This window comes from Eumetopias jubatus, unplaced genomic scaffold, assembly GCF_037043125.1.
Source record: "Eumetopias jubatus isolate StellerSeaLion01/CBP00866 unplaced genomic scaffold, mEumJub1_p1.0 scaffold_2, whole genome shotgun sequence".
Lineage (NCBI taxonomy): Eukaryota > Metazoa > Chordata > Mammalia > Carnivora > Otariidae > Eumetopias > Eumetopias jubatus.
The window spans coordinates 86520207-86539676 of NW_028274808.1; the positions used below are offsets into that span (position 1 = coordinate 86520207).

The following is a 19470-nucleotide window of genomic DNA, read 5'->3' on the forward strand; positions in this document are numbered from 1 at the left end:
ACAAGGAATATCTTTCTAATTGTGACATAAAACTAAAATCATAAAAAAGATCGTTAGGTCTGACAAATTAAAATTATTTTCATGCCAAAACCGTTACAAGCAGTCGATTGGCAAAGAATGCCCTAGAAAGAATATTTATAACACCTATCACAAAAAAAGGTTAACTTCTCAAATGTATAATGTATTCTTACAAATCAGTAAAAAGGACAAAGGATACAGACAATTCAACAGGAAAGGAACTACAAATGACCATTGAAAAGATGCTCAATCCTATTCGCAATAAGAGAAAGACAATTTTTCACCTATCGATTTGCAAAGATCAAAACCTTTGGTAACACTGCGTTGGTGAGAGTTTTTCCATCACCAGCACAACCTCTGAGGAGGGCAATTAGAAACCCCACTCGCAAATGCACGGACCTTTCGTCTAGCAACGTCATTTCTAGGAATTTGCCCTTTAGACATATTCACACATTTATGAAATGATTTATGTAAAAGGTTATTCATCTCAATATCGTTTGAAATAGCAGAAGACTGTAAACAACCCAAATGTCCACCAATAGAGGGCTGTCTAAATAAATTATGGTCAACTAAAGGAATTCCATGAGGCCTAAGAGAGAAATGATGCTTACATATTTTAATATGAACTCATCTTTGGGATATCCTGTTGTTTATGTACAGAAACAACAAATTCACCTATTTGTGGTGGAAGACCCAGGAAGCTGAGGGGAGTAGGGAACAGACTTCATTGTTTATTCATCTGTACATGGTCCAAATAGTGAACCATGTGAATATACTTCCTATACAAAAATGTAGTAAAAAGAAGAAAAGCCTTATTACTTGTCATATTTTATAGATAAATAGACCTCTCAAAGAACTGAGGAGCCAACAGAAGTAACGAAATGCGTTTATATTGTAACTCTAATTCTATGGAATGAAGGACCAATATGAAAATTGAACTTTTGTTTTATTTTTTTTTTTTAAGATTTCATTTATTTATTTGACAGAGAGAGACACAGCGAGAGAGGGAACACAAGCAGGGGGAGTGGGAGAGGGAGAGGCAGGCTTCCCGCAGAGCAGGAAGCCCGATGTGGGGCTCGATCCCAGGACCCTGGGATCATGACCTGAGCCGAAGGCAGACGCTTAACGACTGAGCCACCCAGGCGCCCCTCAACTTTTGTTTTAGTACCTAGTGTTCGAGGACTTCAAGAAAAATATACAAAATCTTCTGTAACTAAATTATTTTAAAATATTTTAATATCTAATAGCATTAGGGTATAAAAGTTAATAATTTTAAATGAGAAGTTTCAGATGACTCAAAAATTCTGAAAAACAAATATGGAAATGACCGATCACAGGAATCAAACTTTTGGTATAGGCAATTTAAAGCAATACAATAATACAAAAAACAAGACTAAAAATACTCATTTTAAAAACATTTAGCTACATCCATGAGAGTAGTGTGTAGCCCTAAGGAAGAACCACACTCTGCTTCATGAAATTAAATTTCTGACCTTGACCTAATCAACTTGTATTTAATTAGTCTCCAACTCCTCAGGATTTTAACCCTGACACGTCTCCAATCCATGTTCTTCCACCAATGTCCCAGTGAAAGCTTTCTGTAGGCTCTTACGCTAAGCCAACTGGCCACCACGGTTCCATTCCTACCTACCCTTCTCATTGCCACTGCTATTTCTAGCATAAATCTGATGGTCCCAATCACCACCTTGCTTTAACACCTCCATTAGTTACCCAAAGCTCAAGTGTTTTCATGTGGCTATTCTTTTTTTCCTTCCCTTCTTCAAAATTCCTTTCCCCCCAAATGTGGAAATTGCCTATTTTTTTTTTCTTTTTTCTTTTTGGTCCTAGGCTGGGCATCTGATTCTAGCCAGGCCAAAAACAGTCCATGCCAGAAATTTTGACTCGGGACTGACAATCTGTTCATTTCTCTTTGAATGTCTGCCGCACACGGAAGTTCAGAAGTAGTCAGTGGTCACATTTTCTGCCACCTGAACCAGAAAAGGGGAGAGAAATCCAGTTATAAAAGAGGAAGAATGAAGATGTGCAGAGAAGCTTAAGCCCAGAGTTAGGAAACTGAGTGCCCAATCCCAGCTCTTCTTGGGGGCCCAGCTGCAACCTTGTCTGTGGAGTCTGATAGGATGAGTCTGACCCTCTCAATAAATAGCCCCTTAGTAGGCTGGTTCAAAGAAGAGTTTGATTCCTGCACCCAAGTCAGTCCTAATCCTCCCTTGTATATGGCAATGTGGCGGCTCAACCACAGCCTCTCTTGATAGCCTCACTTCCCATTGTTCTGACCAGCTAGCTCTTCATTCCCCTGTACTCACTCCCCTGCATCAAAGCATGGCTCCATGCTCTGTACTAATTGCCCTAAGTATTTATCTCCTTGATTACATTTACCATTATTATATTGCAGAATTCTCACTTATTTATATATTATTTTGTAAGTTCTTCAAGGACATCGTCTTATTTGTTTATGTAGCTCACTGCCTAATACAACTGGAAAACACATTGTAGGCACTAGACAATTGTTTGATAAATCAGGTTATTCCAGTCAATTAACTCTTGCCACACAGGCTCTAGCAAATTTGCCCTCAAAAGACCTAATCAATGTCCCCCAAATCGGAGGGGGGGATGAACCATAAGAGACTATGGACTCTGAGAAACAAACTGAGGGTTCTAGAGGGGAGGGGGGTGGGGGGATGGGTTAGTCTGGTGATGGGTATTAAAGAGGGCACGTTCTGCGTGGAGCACTCGGTGTTATAAGCAAACAATGAGTCATGGAACACTACATCAAAAACTAATGATGTTGGGAATGCAAGCTGGTGCAGCCACTCTGGCAAACAGTATGGAGGTTCCTCAAAAAGTTGAAAATAGAGCTACCATACAACCCAGCAATTGCACTACTGGTTATTTACCCCAAAGATACAAATGTAGGGATCCGAAGGGGCACCTGCACCCCAATGTTTATAGCAGCAATGTCCACAATAGCCAAACTATGGAAAGAGCCAAGATGTCCATCGACAGATGAATGGATAAAGATGTGGTATATATACACAATGGAATATTACGCAGCCATCAAAAGGAATGAGATCTTGCCATTTGCAACGACGTGGATGGAACTGGAGGGTATTATGCTGAGCGAAAAAAGTCAATCAGAGAAAGACATGTATCGTATGACCTCACTGATATGAGGAATTCTTAATCTCAGGAAACAAACTGAGGGTTGCTGGAGCGGGGTTGGGGTGGGAGGGATGGGGCAGCTGGGTGATAGACACTGGGGAGGGTATGTGCTATGGTGAGCGCTGTGAATTGTGTAAGACTGTTGAATCATAGACCTGTACCTCTGAAACAAATAATACATATGTTAAAAAAAAGAAAAAGATAGCAGGAAGGGAAGAATGAAAGGGGGGAAATTGGAGGGGGGAGATGAACCATGAGAGACTATGGACTCTGAGAAACACTCTGAGGGTTCTAGAGGAGAGGGAGGTGGGGGGATGGGTTAGCCTGGTGATGGGTATTAAAGAGGGCATGTACTGCATGGAGCCCTGGGTGTTATATGCAAACAATGAATCATGGAACACTACATCAAAAACTAATGATATAATGATGTATGGTGATTAACATAATAAAAATAAATAAAATAATGAAAAAAAACTAATGATGTAATGTATGGTGATTAACAATAAAATAAAAAAAGACTTAACCAACTTATTATCTTAATATCTGATTAAGAAAGCAGTCTTTCATGAATAATGTAATTTTGTGTTTGACAAGAGTAACTTACATGTGAAATAAATGGATGGGGCAAAGCAGTATCAACTTCTGGGGCCCAAACCCCAATCCACACTCTCCTAAAGGGCCCAAATCAGTAATGTGAAGGTAGAAATTGCGATCTTAGACCTGCCACGTAATTCCTTCTCTTTTTTGTCATACATTTTATAATTATTCATTTTGTTAAATTATATTACCTCTAAATCTGGAGATGTCAACCACTCTTACAGTATTCGTTTACCCTGAAGTGCTCTTAAACAAGCTGATTACGCAGCCACACAAATGAAAAATCTACCCTTATCATCTAATTTTAATATTTAGGTTTTTTCCCAAAAAGTTCTTTAACCCCAAATGTATTTCCAAACAGATTCGTTTGTTTGTTTCTAACGTATTATACATTACCTGGAAGGCAGAGGGGAAAAAAGATTTTTTTGTTTTACCCTGTATTCATCCTAATAACCAAAGGGAATGAAACACAATTTCTTTATGGCAAAGCTGGTTTATTGAACTTCATAAAGAAATGTTACAATGACACTATTCCACAATGAAATTATTTAACTTTAGATTCCATGAGGAAACATATTAGCAATGTACGTCAATGAAGCAGTCATTAATAGCTAACTACATTAGATTCTGGATTAGCTTCCTTAGGTTGATCTCAAATTAAGACTTTCCCAAAAGATACCTGATGTTTTCAATTAAGGATCACAATTAAAATAAATTCACACAGGAGTTACAAAATGTTGTGACTTGTGCTTTAAAAATTTATAATTATTTGTTTGATAACCACCATTCTGGAAGTGATTTCTCAACAAGGAAGTGTTTTATAAATATTCTGGAAAATATCTAAAACTTTTATCCCCATTCAACTGGTAAGTATGCTCTTTAAAAAATAAAAACATATGTAGAAAAAAATTAAAACAGTAAATCATTATAAATGAGATACAAATATTTTAAAATTAATAAATATTAAAGTGAAAAAATAAGTTCTTTCACAGAACTGTAAAGGATACCTACATTACGTTCTTATAAAAAGAAACAGTTAAATTATTTTTTTAACCATTTTAACAGCACTTAAAAACATAAATGTGCTTGGAAGTTTTGTAAACTTTCTTCCCACACTTTAGAAAATGTTTTAAAAGCAACAAACAGATTCCCTTCTTTAAAAAACTGTTACATCCACCACAATTAGCACACTTGTCATTGTTTTACTACAAAAATAGTTACAAATCAACAATTTAAATTCTAACCATTTTTAATTCTAGCATGATAGGAAAATTGGATTAATCTCCCTAAACACAGATAAAGCCAACTTGTTTTTCCTTAAGCTCTAATATTTAAAACTGAATAATTATTTCCTATAATTACTTCTTTCAGTTCATTTAATAGCATTACCTTGTTTTTATAATTAAATTATCCAATTAGGATCACCATGATGATTAAACAAAACTCCTAAACTAGATTAGATTACATATTTGATTTCCCACATTCTGAAAATACTGTAAGTATAATCATCTTTTGGCTTAATTACCTCTAAAATATCAAGGACAGCAATCTATCAGAACTAGTGAATGTGCACCCTTCAGTTAAAGTTCATGGCTTATGTTCCATTCATGTAATAGCTTTGTATGCAAACTTACTATTTTCTATGTGCAAAGTCTTAGATTTAAAATAAACATACTTAGGGTAAGAAACTTCTTGAACTATTCTTTACACCACTGAGGGAGAGAGACAAGGTATTTCTCAATATCTACTTTATTTTTCATACTGAGGAGGAATAGCTTCTTGTGACCATAAAATTTAAAGATTTTAAAAACTGAAACACTGTAACACAATACTATTACAGAAATATATGTAGACTCCTAGGAATTAGAGGTATGCCTTCAGAGCTACAATCCAAATAGAAGTTGATTTGTTAATTCAACCTTTAGTCATTAAATTGACTGACTGTGGGGGAGAGCAAGAGATACTATGCCAGATACACAGCTTGAAATTACTAAAAGCTAAGAGAACAGGTCTCCTGTGGTAGCCAGGAACCACATTTACCTATTTCCCCCCAAGTTACAACTCCTCCGATGCTTTCAACTGGTTTTTCACTAAAGATATCAAAATAAAATATAAAGCACCTTATTATATCACTTCATTTACATTAAAGTCAGACTTGCTTTTGCATATTCTAATAGAATTTAGTAAGAAAACAATTCAAATTATTTTTCTAAAAATAACAATGACTTCTGTAGATCTGATTGATATATTGATTAGAAATATCAAGCATCTAGAATCACTGGAAGTCATTCTTTATGCACTGAGAACCAGAAAATATTCTATGCCTTCTCCCCACAATGGAACTAAATACAGTCTTGGCTCTCAAATGTACCAATAATAATGTAATTAAATACATCAATAATACAAAGACAGAACTCCAGGGAGAGGCAAATACCAGTTTTGTCCTATTGAGAACACTTCCCAAAGAACATACCTAGTAAGTATGTCCTAAACCCTTAATTTTTTTTTCAATTCCAGAACACAGGATTGAACAGTCATTTACTCCTAAAATACCATCGTGCTCTCATTTGAAGCCTCCTTCACTGGGCTCTCAATGGGAAGATGGTCTAATTCATCCTACCTTTACTTCATTTTCAACCACACGTGAAAACCAACTTTTGCCCTGTGTTGTCACAATGACAAATGTAATTAAGTAGATACAAAATACAAAAATTAGCATGACAATGATAAACAGTAAAATATCAGGATGATCCATTATATTTGAGATTAAATCTTATGACTTATCACTGTCATACTTCAAAAGCATTTCTTTAGTCAAAATTAGATAGTATAATAAAGACTGTAACTTAGCACCAGCATGTCATTGCAGGCTTTGGTTCGGGCTTCAGAATAATTCCGTTATCAGGGGGTTGACTAAGCATTAATGGTTTGTGGCTCTTAAGTTTATGAGCCAAGGTCATAAATATAGCTTCCACGTGGTCATTATCATTGGGGTTTTTCGCAGAGGTTTCAAACAAAGGCATACTGTGTGTGTCAGCAAATTTTTGTGCCAAGTCTGTAGGTACTTGAATGGCACTTCTCAAGTCACATTTATTTCCAACTAGAATCCGTGGTATGTCACTGGCTAGCAAATGTTGTTTGCATTCTTCTATCCAAGATGGCAGGCTATGAAAACTAGCCATATTAGTCATATCATACACGAAGACAACGGCATGGACATTTCTGTAATAATGCTGTACCATGCTCTTTCTAAATCGTTCTTGACCTGCTGTGTCCCATAACTGGATCTGAAAATGAAAAAAGAGAGAAAACTGAAAATTTCATTCCAATTATACATATTGAAAATTTTAATCAACTCCGCATGGTCTTTAGTACTTCTTCACTTAAATTACTTTGTTCTTGTCCATAATGCCTTTTCAATGTAATTTATGAGATCCAGACTGCATGATACTATAGTTACCTCATAATTAATACAAGTGTCAGAACAAATATTTCAACTCAGCACTTAAATTTCAGTAAGTTAAATTTGTTTGGATGAAATTACAACTCAAAACTGATTTTAGGGATGCCTGGGGTGGCTCAGTCAGTTAGGTGTCTGCCTTTGGCTTGGGTCATGGTCCCAGGGTCCTGGGATTGAGTCCCACATCGAGCTCCTTGCTCAGCAGGTCGCCTGCTTCTCCCTCTGCCTGCCGCTCCCCCTGCTCGTGCTCTCTCTCTCTCTGAAAAATAAATAAATGAAATCTTAAAAAAAAAAAAAAAACTGATTTTAAAATATTAAATTGACACGCCTGGGTGGCTCAGTCAGTTAAGCGTCTGCCTTCCACTCGGGTCATGGTCCCGGGGTCCCAGGGTCCTGGGATCGAGCCCCGGATCAGGCTCCCTGCTCAGTGGGGAGCCTGCTTCTCCCTCTTCCCCTGCTTGTGTTCCCTCTCTCACTGTCAAATAAATAAATAAAATCTTTAAATAAATAAATAAAATATTAAGTAAAAATATATCAGGTTTTAACATACATGTTAAATATCTAATTGCTTTTTCTTTTTCTTTAAGATTTTATTTATTTACCGGCACCTGTGTGGCTCAGTCGGTTAAGCGTCTGCCTTCTGCCCCACCCTACTCTCATGCTCTCTCTCTCTCAAATAATTAAGTAAGAGAGAGAGCACACAAGCAGGGGGAGTGGCAGGCAGCGGGAGAGGGAGAAGCAGGCTCCGCACTGAGCAAGGAGCCCGACGCGGGGCTCAATCCCAGCACCCTGGGATCATGACCTGAGCTGAAAGCAGATGCTTAACCGACTGAGCCACCCAACCACCCCCAATTAAGTGTCTAATTCCTATAAATTTAATTACTATATGCCCTTCTCTACCTTCCACTAGACTAATTTAAAATAGTAGACTTAGGACAGATGCTAGGAGTCATTAGGTCTAGTCCCCAAACGTGTGTGTGTGTGTGTGTGTGTGTGTGTGTGTGTGTGTGTGTGTGTGTGTGTGTGTGTGTGTGTGTATACATTCTATGAAATCTATGTGTGTGTGTGTGTGTGTGTGTGTGTGTGTGTGTGTGTGTGTATACATTCTATGAAATCTATGAATTCCCCCCCTTGAAAATCTTAAAAGGCTAGAAAAATCACTTATTTAACCTAAACATTTCTACCAACAAGACTATTCCAATATCTCCTAACTGAAATACGGGGGGGAGGGCCTGAGGAAAATAATATCTAAAGGTAAATATAAGTCATGTGTTATGATTCTCTTACAACACTGAATTCCCCTGCCTTTGTTTACTTCCTAAAAAAGTTAAGTGATGAGGGTGAAAAAGATTAGAGGTAGATTTGCTTAGATAACTTTTGACCTAAAGACTTGTACTATTTATATAAATTCAGGCTATGGACTGGAAGCCTAAACTGGTGATTTTTCACAGAATGAGACAGAAGTAGAGGGAAATGAGAGGATCCTGTAGATGGCCCATAAAAGTAAGTAGGATGTAAGATATAAAGTGCTCAGAATATGGCAGCACATGGTAATTACTCAATTAAGATGGAATAAATACATTTTTTAAAATGTGATTAGAGATGAAAATATTGATCACCAATCTCTTCTGTGGTACCCAAATTAAAAAAAAAAAAAGTTTTTTAGTAATCTCTACACCCAATGTGGGCCTTGCACTCAACCCCAAGATCAAGAGTTGCATGCTCTTCTGACTGAGCCAGCCAGGCACCCCCATGCTACCTTAAATTTTATCAGCTCTGATTTTTTTTTTCTTGGTAGTTCTTTTTAAGACCAAATTTCTCCACTTGCTTAGTATTCTCCCTTTCTTTCTAATTAACATAAACAAGATTTTGCTCTAGGCAGAAATATAAAATACTATACAAACTTGATCTCTCAGGCTCTCCTGGAACTAAGGGAGGCCAAATGACATACAGTTCTAGCCAATAACTGGTAGACAGTCTTTCAGTGGGGTTTTCCAGGGAAACTATGGATATGTGATTTTAAAAAAGATAGAGCATTTGGCACGTGCCTTTTGCACCTCTCTCACCCGACTCTTTCTGCCTGGAATGGGATATAATGACTGGAGGTTCAGCAACCATCTTATGAGCATGAAGAAGGCCACACACAAGAATGACAGAAGTCTACATAAACCTGGAACCCTGCTAACAGGGTAACCATCACACAGACTGCTGCCTCTGGTCTCCTTATAACATGAGAAAAATAAAACCTCACACCAATATAAAAACTTATTCAAAATGGATAAAAAAAACCCTAAATTTAAGAGCTGAAACTATAAAATTCTTAGAAGAAAACATAGGGATAAATACTTGTGACCACTGGGTTAGACAATGGTTTCAAGATATGATATTTAAAGCACAAGCAATCAAAGGAAAAACAGATAAATGGGACTTCATCAAAATTAAAAATGTTTGTGTTTCAAAGAATATTATCAAGAAAGTAAAAGTCAACTCACAGAATGGGAGAAAATACCTGTGAATAATATCTGATAGGGGTGTACCATCCAGAATATTTAAGACCTCTTATAACTCAATAATAAAAGGACAAATAAACCAATTTAAAAACTGGCAAAGAATCTGAACAGACATTTCTCCAAAGAAAATATACAAATGGTCAATAAGCACATGACAAGAGGCTAAACATCATTAGCCATCAAAGAAATGCAAATCAAAAACAAATGAAATACCACTTTACACTCACACCAGGATAGCCATTAAAAAAACAAAAAAGATGGACGGTAACAAGGGCTGGTGGAGATGTAGAAAAACTGGAATCTTCATACGTTGCTGGTGGGGATGTAAAATAGTGCAGCACTTTAGAAAACAGTTTGGCAGTTTCTCAAAAAGTTAATCAGACTATGACTTACCCACAAAAAGGAATAAAGTACTGATACATGCTACAACAAAGATGAACCTCCAAAATACACTAAATGAAAGAGGCCAAACATATATTCTATGGGTCTATTTATATAAAGTATCCAAAATAGAGAAATCCATAGAGATAGAACACAGATTTGGTGGTTGCCAGGGCTGGGGGATGGGGAGACTTGAATGGGGGAGGGGCTTTACTTTGGCATGACTGAAATATTTTAAAACTGGATAGAGGTGTGGTTATACAACATTATGAATCTACTGAATGCCACTGAATTGTTTACTTTGAAATAGTTAACCTTATGTTATATGAATTTCACTTCCATAAATTATTTTAAAAAAGAAAAACAGAGTTGCTACATGACCCAGTAATTCCACTCCCAGGTATGTACCTGAGAGAACCGAAAAGATATGTTCACACAAAAACTTGTACCCAAATGTTCATAGCAGCAGTATTCATAATAGCTAAAAGGTAGAAACCAGGGGCACCTGGGTGGCTCAGTTGGTTAAGCGACTGCCTTCAGCTCAGGTCATGATCCTGCAGTCCCGGGATCGAGTCCCGGGATCGAGTCCTGCATCGGGCGCCCTGCTCAGTGGGGAGTCTGCTTCTCCCTCTGACCCTCCCCCCTCTCATGCTCTCTGTCTCATTCTTTCTCTCTCAAATAAATAAAATCTTAAAAAAAAAAAAAAAGTAGAAACCACCCAAATATCCATCAACTGGTGAAGGAAGAAGCAAAATGTATGTCCATATAATAGAGTACTGTTCAGCCATAAAAAGGAATGAAGTACTGATACATGCCACAACATGGATGAATCTAGAAAACATGATCTTAAGTGCAGGAAGCCAGATGCCACAGGCCACATATTGTAAGATTCTATGTCTGTGAAATGCCCAAGATAGGCAAATCCAGAGACAGAAAATAGACAGTGGCTGCCAGGGTTGAGGGAAGGGAAGGAATGGGGTATGACTGTTAAAATGGGCACGGGGTTTCTTTTCAGAGCTCTGGAATCAGACAGTGATGAGAGTGAATATACTAAACCTTGTGAATATACAAAAAACCACGAAATTGTATATTTTAAAAGGGTAAATCTTATGGTATATGAATTATATCTGTTTTTTAGAGTGACCCAGAAAAAGAAAAAAAAAAAAAAAAAACCAACCCCACTCCAAACTGTATCTTTAACATTTAGAAAGATATTTGGGGAATAATTTGGATGACCCATATAAAAGCTGTCCAAAAAACTGGAGCTGATCTTTTTCTTTTAATAACATTTCATGTAGCTCAGGTATTCAAAAACCATTTCATCAATGAAAAATGATTTAGAATGTTTTAAGCAAAGAATATTTGTAAGTTAAAAACAAATAAATGAAAAGCACACAAGGAATACCAAATAACCATGGTTGTTGTTAAGGCAATTTCCCCTTTTATTTCTACTTTTCTGTTTTCCATAACAACCAATCACTTTTTCTATAAAAACAAACTAAACTTTTAAAAAAATAATAATTACATAGAATTTAAACCTGCCTCAAAGAACTGTGAAAGTCCCCAATAACAGTGGTGATCATGAGGCTGTTTATCCCTAAGAAAACCGTTCATTCGTTTGTTTGTTTTAGGATGGGATGGACTCAACAATACTTAGTTTTCCATCAACCCTGTTCAGAACTATGCATTCTACCCTATTAAGACTTGCAGGAAACAAGAGGTATGAAATAGTAAATTTTACACTTTACCATAAAGCCATAAAAGAAATTACTAAGTTAACGAGGCATTTACAAAGGAGTGTTTATTTAAAGATTTTAATTATTTATTTGTCAGAGCGAGAGAGAGAGGGCACAGGCAGTGGGGGAGCGGGAGAGGGAGAAGCAGACTCCCCGCTGAGCAGGGAACCCGACGCGGGGCTCGATCCCAGGACCCTGGGATCATGACCTGAGCCGAAGGCAGACACTTAACTGACTAAGCCACCCAGGTGTCCCACAAAGGAGTATTTAAAAAGAAGCTTCAAAATTTCACTGACGTAACTGCTGAAATAGTGAAGGCTCAGGCAAAGGCACACAGCCATGCTGTCTGCAACCTTCAGGCCTGCATGGGACACTGAGGCTAGGGCAAGAGGACTGGGGACGAGCAGAGAGAGACAGCAAAGAAAGGACAGGACAGTGACATGGCTTTGGTTCAGTTAGGAAGTATTTTCAGAGCAGTTTTTCCCAATTTAACAATGTTTTATAAAAAATGGCTAATACATGCTCCCATAGATATTACTCCCATTTTACACATTATAAGGACAACACAAAATATACTTCAATAATATTTCACAAATCTCAACTTTAAATTCTAATACGAAGTTCCAACAAAGATGGCAACCTAGCTATTTGCTAAATCCCAACAGGAGATTCTTACTGTTGATGAAATCTCTTTTAGTAGTTTTATGACCCAAATAAAAAATGATCTGGCTAAACGGACTTAATACTGTTTTTGCTTGACTGAAAATGATAAAGGTATTAACCCAAATGATCAGCTATCAAATTTCCATTAGTTTCCCTTATTACCTCAATTCTGGATTTCCAGAGTAGCCTACCAATTGATCTCCTTGTTTCCATACATTTGATATGTATCCCCTTAGTACTACCTAGTTTAGAAACTGAGCTAGATACTCAGAGAGGTCCAAGGCATTACTAGACATGGAACCTGCTCTAAGTAAGACTGAAAAGGACTTAATAGAAGAGGTAGAGACACCTACATAATACAGGGAGTTAAGAGATCATTTAAAGGTTCAGGTAAGGTGCTGGAGGGAGTTTATAGAAGGAAGAAATAGAATGGAGAAGGAGGGACGGGATATTTTTGATAGACACACTGAGTTTAATAAGGAGAAATTACATGTGGTGAAATTTGAGCAGAGGGAATATTCAGGCAGAGTGGGGCATGCCAGGGGAAACATAGGGATCGGCAAATAAGCAGCTAGACTATAGGGTACCTGAAGGAAATTAATGGGAAAAAAAGTTTAAAAAGCAGTCTGGAGCAAGAAGAAGGAAGTCCGACATTACTTTTTAAAAGTTGGAATTTTACAACATAATAGAGAACTACCCGGGGCATCTGAGGCAGGGGACATTAATCTCCCTAAAGTGCAACACTAATCTGGCATTTTGGCAATAATGTACAAAATAGGCTCATTGAGTACTGCGCGTGAGAGATGAGTTGAGTTGCTGCAACAGTTCACAGGGAGGTAAGAAAGACCTGAACTAGGACTTTGACGAAAGGATGGATGAGAGCATCATGCATGTAGAGAACCAGCTCGATTTAGGTAAAAAGAGAGGGACGAGGCCTTGAGGATAAGTGGGACGCCATCATGACAACCTGGGTGATGTGGGAAGAAACAGGAGAAGCAGGTTTGCCAGGGAAGATGAACTCACTTCAGACATTCAAGGCGAAGAAGGGAATATCCAAATGGCCACGTCTAGAAGAGAGTAGGAAATGCAGAGTAAGACGAGGAGGGAGGTGGGCTAAACAAAGATCTGGAAGTTATCTTCGTGGACTGACAGCTGACATCGAGAGACTACCAAAGGAGAGAATGTAGACAGAAAACCAGGTCAAGGGGTAGACTGAGTATCACTCTATATTCATTCTCAATTGCTGCCACATTTATTTTCCTAAAACACTTGGACTTTTTACCAAGCATACAAAATGAAGCCTAGACTCTTTAGCTTTCTCAAACTCTTCACAAATGTTGCTACCAATGCCTTCAAATTCTTCCCACTTGCCACCTTTCCACAGGAACCTCTGATCCTGCTAGAGTATCCTGCTGATGGTCCTCTTCAGAAAAGCCCTCTCAGCTCTGCCTTCCCTCTGTGAAACCTCACCTAGCACTCCAAGCACAAATGATTCCTCCATCTACATCCAAACAATAACTTGGCACTCATTCCTCGCCTGCTTTTAATGGTCATCTTTTTAGGTATATAAATCTTCCCCCAATCTAGGACAATTCATCTATGCACTATAGCAGGGTCAGCAAACTTCTTCTGTAAAGGGTCAGAATAGTGAATATCTTAGGCTCTGTGGGCCTAACAGTGTCTGTCACAACTACTCAACTCTGCCACTGTAGCGCAAAAGCAAGCACAATATGTGAACACAGGAGCATAGCCATGTTTCAATACTTCATTTATAAACACTAAAATGTGAATTCCACATAATTTTCACCTGTCATGAATCATATTCTTATGATTTCCCCCCCAATCATTTAAAGAAGTAAAAATCATTTTTAGCTTGCAGGCCATATAAAAACAGGCAGCAAGCCATATTCGGCCCTCAAGCATGGTTTGCCAACCCCTATGATGTATCATAATTCTTTGTGACTAACAAAAATGTCATCTTTCCTGCAATTACTCATTAAATATTTGTTTTACCAATGGGGGAAGAGGTGTCCCAATTATGTTCTTTTAGTTAATATTAGTATCTTTTATTTAACATGGCAAAATGTCATACCTCTACAATTGATAAGTAAGCAATCCCAATGTTCAAATAGAAACTGCTGACCCCTAATGAGAAGATGCATTAAATGCAACATGAGGCTTTTATTCTGTTGGTGTCTGCCATTGTAAAATGCTTGTATGAAAGGAATATAGCTAGTTATGATGGGGATACACATACAAGGAGGAGCATAAGGATTAGGGTTGAGAGTCTTAATTTAAAAATCAAATGTGTTTTTATTTAAAGAATTCATTTTATAATTTTGTTCAACTTCCAAAATTCTGCAAACAAGATTTTCCTTTTTCAACCATACATATATAGTACTTAGGAACAGATGAACAGTATAGACTTTGCTACATTTCATAAGACATTTTAACTGATTCTGAAAGGGCACTGCCCTAAGACATGCTCTCTGAAAAACTTCCAGTCCACAATTAAAAACATTTAACACAGGGCACCTGGGCGGCTCAGATGGTTAAGTGTCCAACTCTTGATTTTGGCTCAGGTCATGATCTTGGGGTGGTGGGAAGGAGCCCTGAGTTGGGCTCCCCGCTCAGTAGGGAGTCTGCTTGAGATTCTCTCCCTCTGCCCCTCCCCCCACTCATGTGTGTGCACGTGACTGCACGTTCTCTCTCTCTCTAACAAATAAATCTTTAAAAAAAATATTTGAACACAGTATCTCACTTTTACCAAACAAATAAAGATGTCCAGAATGTCATGTTGTTACTAAAGTAACATAAAGCTTTCCAGCTTTCACTTTAAGATGAAAAATGAAAAAACATGTCATTTTAGATTAGGCTAAAAATTTTCCAAAGAGAAAATACATATGAACATTTCAGCAGCACTTAAGATATATTACAGGTTAACAACAAAAAAGCAGAAGCAGGACATGGAATAAAGCTTTTCTAAATTCACTTCAATTTTTTTTAAGATACTAAAAAAGTTTTTTTTTTTTTAAAGACTTTATTTATTTATTAGAGAGAGAGCAAGAGCGCATACTTGGTAGAAGGGGCAGAGGGAGAAGAAGAAGCAGACTCCCCGATGAGCAGGGAGCCCAACTGGGGCAGGCTTGATTCCAGGACCCCAAGAACACCACCTAAGCTGAAATCAAGAGTCAGATGCCTAACCGGACTGAGCCACCCAGGCACCCCTAAAAATAGTTTTTAAAAAAAATGTCCTGGGGCACCTGGTCCTGAGATCGAGTTTCCCATCCAGCTCCTTCCTCAGCTCCTTGCTCAGCGGGGGGTTTGCTTGAGATTCTATCCCTCTCCCTCTGCCCCTCCCCCCCACTCACTCTCAATAAATAAATCTTAAAAAAAAAAAAAAGTCCAATATATAATGTATGGCTGTTTTGGAATGTCTTTGTTTCTTAAAACTTTGTGAAAAAAACAATGTCCAATATAGTCATGTCTTTTTCTACTACAGAAATCTCAGAATATTTCTGTTAGTCTTTTCAACCACAATAAAAACCTTTCAAGTCTTAAAAGTTGGAGGCACCAGTTGGGTGCCTGGGTGGCTCAGTCAATTGGGCGTCTGCCTTCGGCTCGGGTCATGATCCCGGAGTCCTGGGATCGAGTCCCGCATCGGGCTCCCTGCTCAGCGGGGGGCCTGCTTCTCCCTCCCCCTCTGTGAGCTCTCTCGCTCTCTCTCAAGTAAATACATTTTTAGGAAAAAAAAAAAGTTGGAGGTACAAGTCAATGGCTAAGGCCTTAGAAGAAAAAGAAACTTACTATCCAGGTCTCTACCAATCAAACAGGTTAGGCTAAAGCTGAGAAGGAATAATCCCAGAAAAAAATGTTTTCTCCTCACTGCTCTCAATCAGAACAATGAACTCTGTGCTCCCAGATTCATCACATTTATGGTTCTGGTTTACTTATCACCTCCAACACTTACCCAGTAGTTAAGTAGTCAGCTTAGATACGGGACATGTTTTATATTTTTTCAATATAAGTATCTCTTAAATTTGCAACTGATTCATCTGAGATGTTCAAGTACAAATGGCAACCCATAAGTAGGTAAAGGAGGAAAATCCCAACTCCTCCCCTGCCTCCATTCCCTCTACTTTTTTCTTTAAAATCATGCTTTTACGGTAATTTCTCTCACCTTCAGCTGTCTGCTTATGCCCTACTTTACCTCTACTTCACGCTTTGGGTGCACAGCCATAGAATTGATGGTGCCAAAGAGGAATGATGATGTTAAGCCACAGAGGAAGAAGAATCTTCTTAAGATTACCAATTATGAACCAGGTGCTTCATATAATCTCTCATCTAATCTCATCTAATCTCATATGGTATTATCATCCCAACTTTTTCAGAAAAGAAAAGAGTCTCTGAAAGATTAAAGAACCTGCCTTAGGACTAAAGTAACCAACTACCCCAGTTCACCTGAGACTGAGGGGGTTCCTGGGATGTGGGAATTCCAGTTTTAAAACTGGAAAAGTCTTGGGCAAAATTGGTCACCCATCTAAGGACACACAGCCCATCCTTACCCTTTCATAGGTTCAAATTTGAGCCAAGTCAGTTGGGCTCCAAAGCCCATGCACTTGCTCCCAGGACTCCTGCTTTTCCCAAACTAACCTCCTTCTCAAACCTTAGAAGCCCCATTATTTCCCTCACCCTCAGGATTCTGGGCCTAACCTAATTCTGATGAAAAAGACTCAGTCTCTTCTTATTCTGTCTTTTCCTCTGTAGTATATACAGATCTTTCTTAACTCCCTAATACAGAGTACCCAAAGGACTACCACTGGCAGCCTGAATGGAATGATAAGATTAAAATAAAAACTAAAAGGCAAAAGGGCCTATAGAAGGCTGATTTCTTTTCAACCCTATTTCTCCTTTACATCATTAGCATTTAAACCCCTTTGGGGATGGGCTGAGGAAGGACGGTGGTTGGAGAACTAAAAAATAAATTGTTCTTGCCTCAAGGATGTGAGGGTAGGAATGAAGAAATGAGTCTGCTTCTTCTCCCACAGGGGAACTGAGGTAAAGATGAACATCCTAATTTAAAGCAAAAAAGTAAACACTATAAGGAAGGCAGAGCTTTTCCTGGGGTCTGTATGTTTTAAGGGGTTGTATTAGCCAATGGCTACAGACTTAGTGGTGGTCTGGAATGAAGAGTGTGTCTAAGGTTTATACCAGCAGGAGGTCTCGCCTTGTCACTGATCCTCATTTTCCAATGTACCCACTCCAACCCCTCAGAACCCTAATCTTGGCCTTGGGCCTACTACCTTTTCCACTATAATTGAGTCCCTAGTCCCAGGAGCCACCAATAAGAATTAAAAACTGGGATAGGGTAGCGCTAAGAATGTGCTTTCCGCAAACCAAGCAAGAACTATTCATGTATAGAATGTTTCTGCAGGAAAACAGATTTTTCTACACAATTCAATGTCATACAGAAACTTCTGAAGCAAAACTGCATGCAAGAGAACACCTAACTACTTCCTCAAAGGCAGTTAAGGTTTTACTTCCACAGTATCAAGGGCAGTGCTCAATTGTTTAATAAATGATATTTATTAAATGTTTTCCATACTTGAGAAGTTTCACTGTTTTTCCTTCGGCCTTACTTCACTGACTCCCAACACATAAGACACTGCCAATGAGTCCACGGATATCTTCTACACTCTGGGCTACTCAATGTGTGGTTCACGGACTAGTTGCATCTGCATCACCTGCGACCTCACCAAATTAGAATTCGCATTAAAAAACAAACAAGTCGCCCGGGTAAATCGCGGGACATTAAAGTTTGTGGAGCACTGCCTTATAAGTTTGCTATATATAAATCCTTCCAATCCCCAGCTCCAATCTCTACATCAGCTTGAGAAAAGACGAAGCGCACACGTTGCACAAGGCCAGCGATTAACCCACGGCGGGGTTGGGACCTGTCATCCCAAGGCATCCTTCCTCCCTGACAGTCGTCGTCCCCCCCCCCGACCCCCGCTCACCTTGATGCGCTCCCCGTCTATCTCCACCGCACGTTCTCGGAAATCCACCCCGATAGTAGCCTCGGTGCGGTCGGGGAAACGGCCGGCGCAGAAGCGGTAGGTTAGGCACGTCTTGCCCACGTTGGAGTCACCGATCACGATTATCTTGAAGATACGCGAGCGAGCCGGAGGCAGAAATACTGAAGCCCCTGACACCGCACCGCTGGACGAGAAGCTTGCCTCAAGAGACGACTCCATCTCCGTTCTCCGGACCCGCCCCAAACTGAGGCGGAGAAAAGGAGACGCGGAAAGATTGAGAGATTACGCCACCTCGAGCGAGCGCGCCCACCCTGCCCGCTCGGCTGCGCAACGTCACAGGAGCCACCGCCCTCCCAGCCCGGCAGCGCGCGTGCGCACCTTTCCGCCCCCGCGTCGCGCAGGTGTGGCGCCCGCCAGCCCGGTCTCGCTGCTCCTCCCACCTAGCCCGCGGCTCCACCCCGCCGTCACTGCTGGCGGCGCCAGTCTACCTGGAAAGGCTTGACGGCCGCGGGGCCCGGCGGGAGGTTGACGGCGGGTGCGGAGGGCTGGCCCACCGAGCGGCCCAGCAGAGCGCCCCAGGCCCGGCACCCAGGCTGGCCCGGCCTCGCCACGTCCAAGGCTCCCGCCCTCCGGAGGAAGCCGCGCAATCACTCTGGGGGCGGGGAGAGAAAGACAGCTGAAAGGAAGGAGGTACCACCAGGCACTCTCTCGCGAGAGGGCCAAGGAGCCGCCTTAAACGGGGGCGTGTGCCTGGTGAGGGGCCGTAAGGTGTTCGGAAGGCTGGGATGTAGGGTTCGGCGCCGTTGTGGACGTTGGTGGGGTTTTCCCGGGCTTGCAGGTGGAAGCGGGTTCTCTTGGCTTGCAGCCAGGGGCTGCGGAGTCGGCTGTGC

At 39.8% G+C, this 19470-nt stretch overlaps 1 protein-coding gene across 1 annotated transcript; it reads right to left on the bottom strand.

Annotated features, from left to right (window-relative positions):
* Positions 1 to 4290: 4290 nt before the first annotated feature.
* RAB33B (RAB33B, member RAS oncogene family) lies at positions 4291 to 19217 on the bottom strand. The gene is made up of 3 exons (XM_028102258.2): positions 19069 to 19217; positions 18563 to 18824; positions 4291 to 7082 (listed from the first exon to the last, which is right to left on the bottom strand). The coding sequence occupies exons 2-3, from the start codon at positions 18797 to 18799 to the stop codon at positions 6642 to 6644; spliced, it is 678 nt and encodes a 225-aa protein (XP_027958059.1). The 5' UTR covers positions 18800 to 18824; positions 19069 to 19217; the 3' UTR covers positions 4291 to 6641.
* Positions 19218 to 19470: the final 253 nt, after the last annotated feature.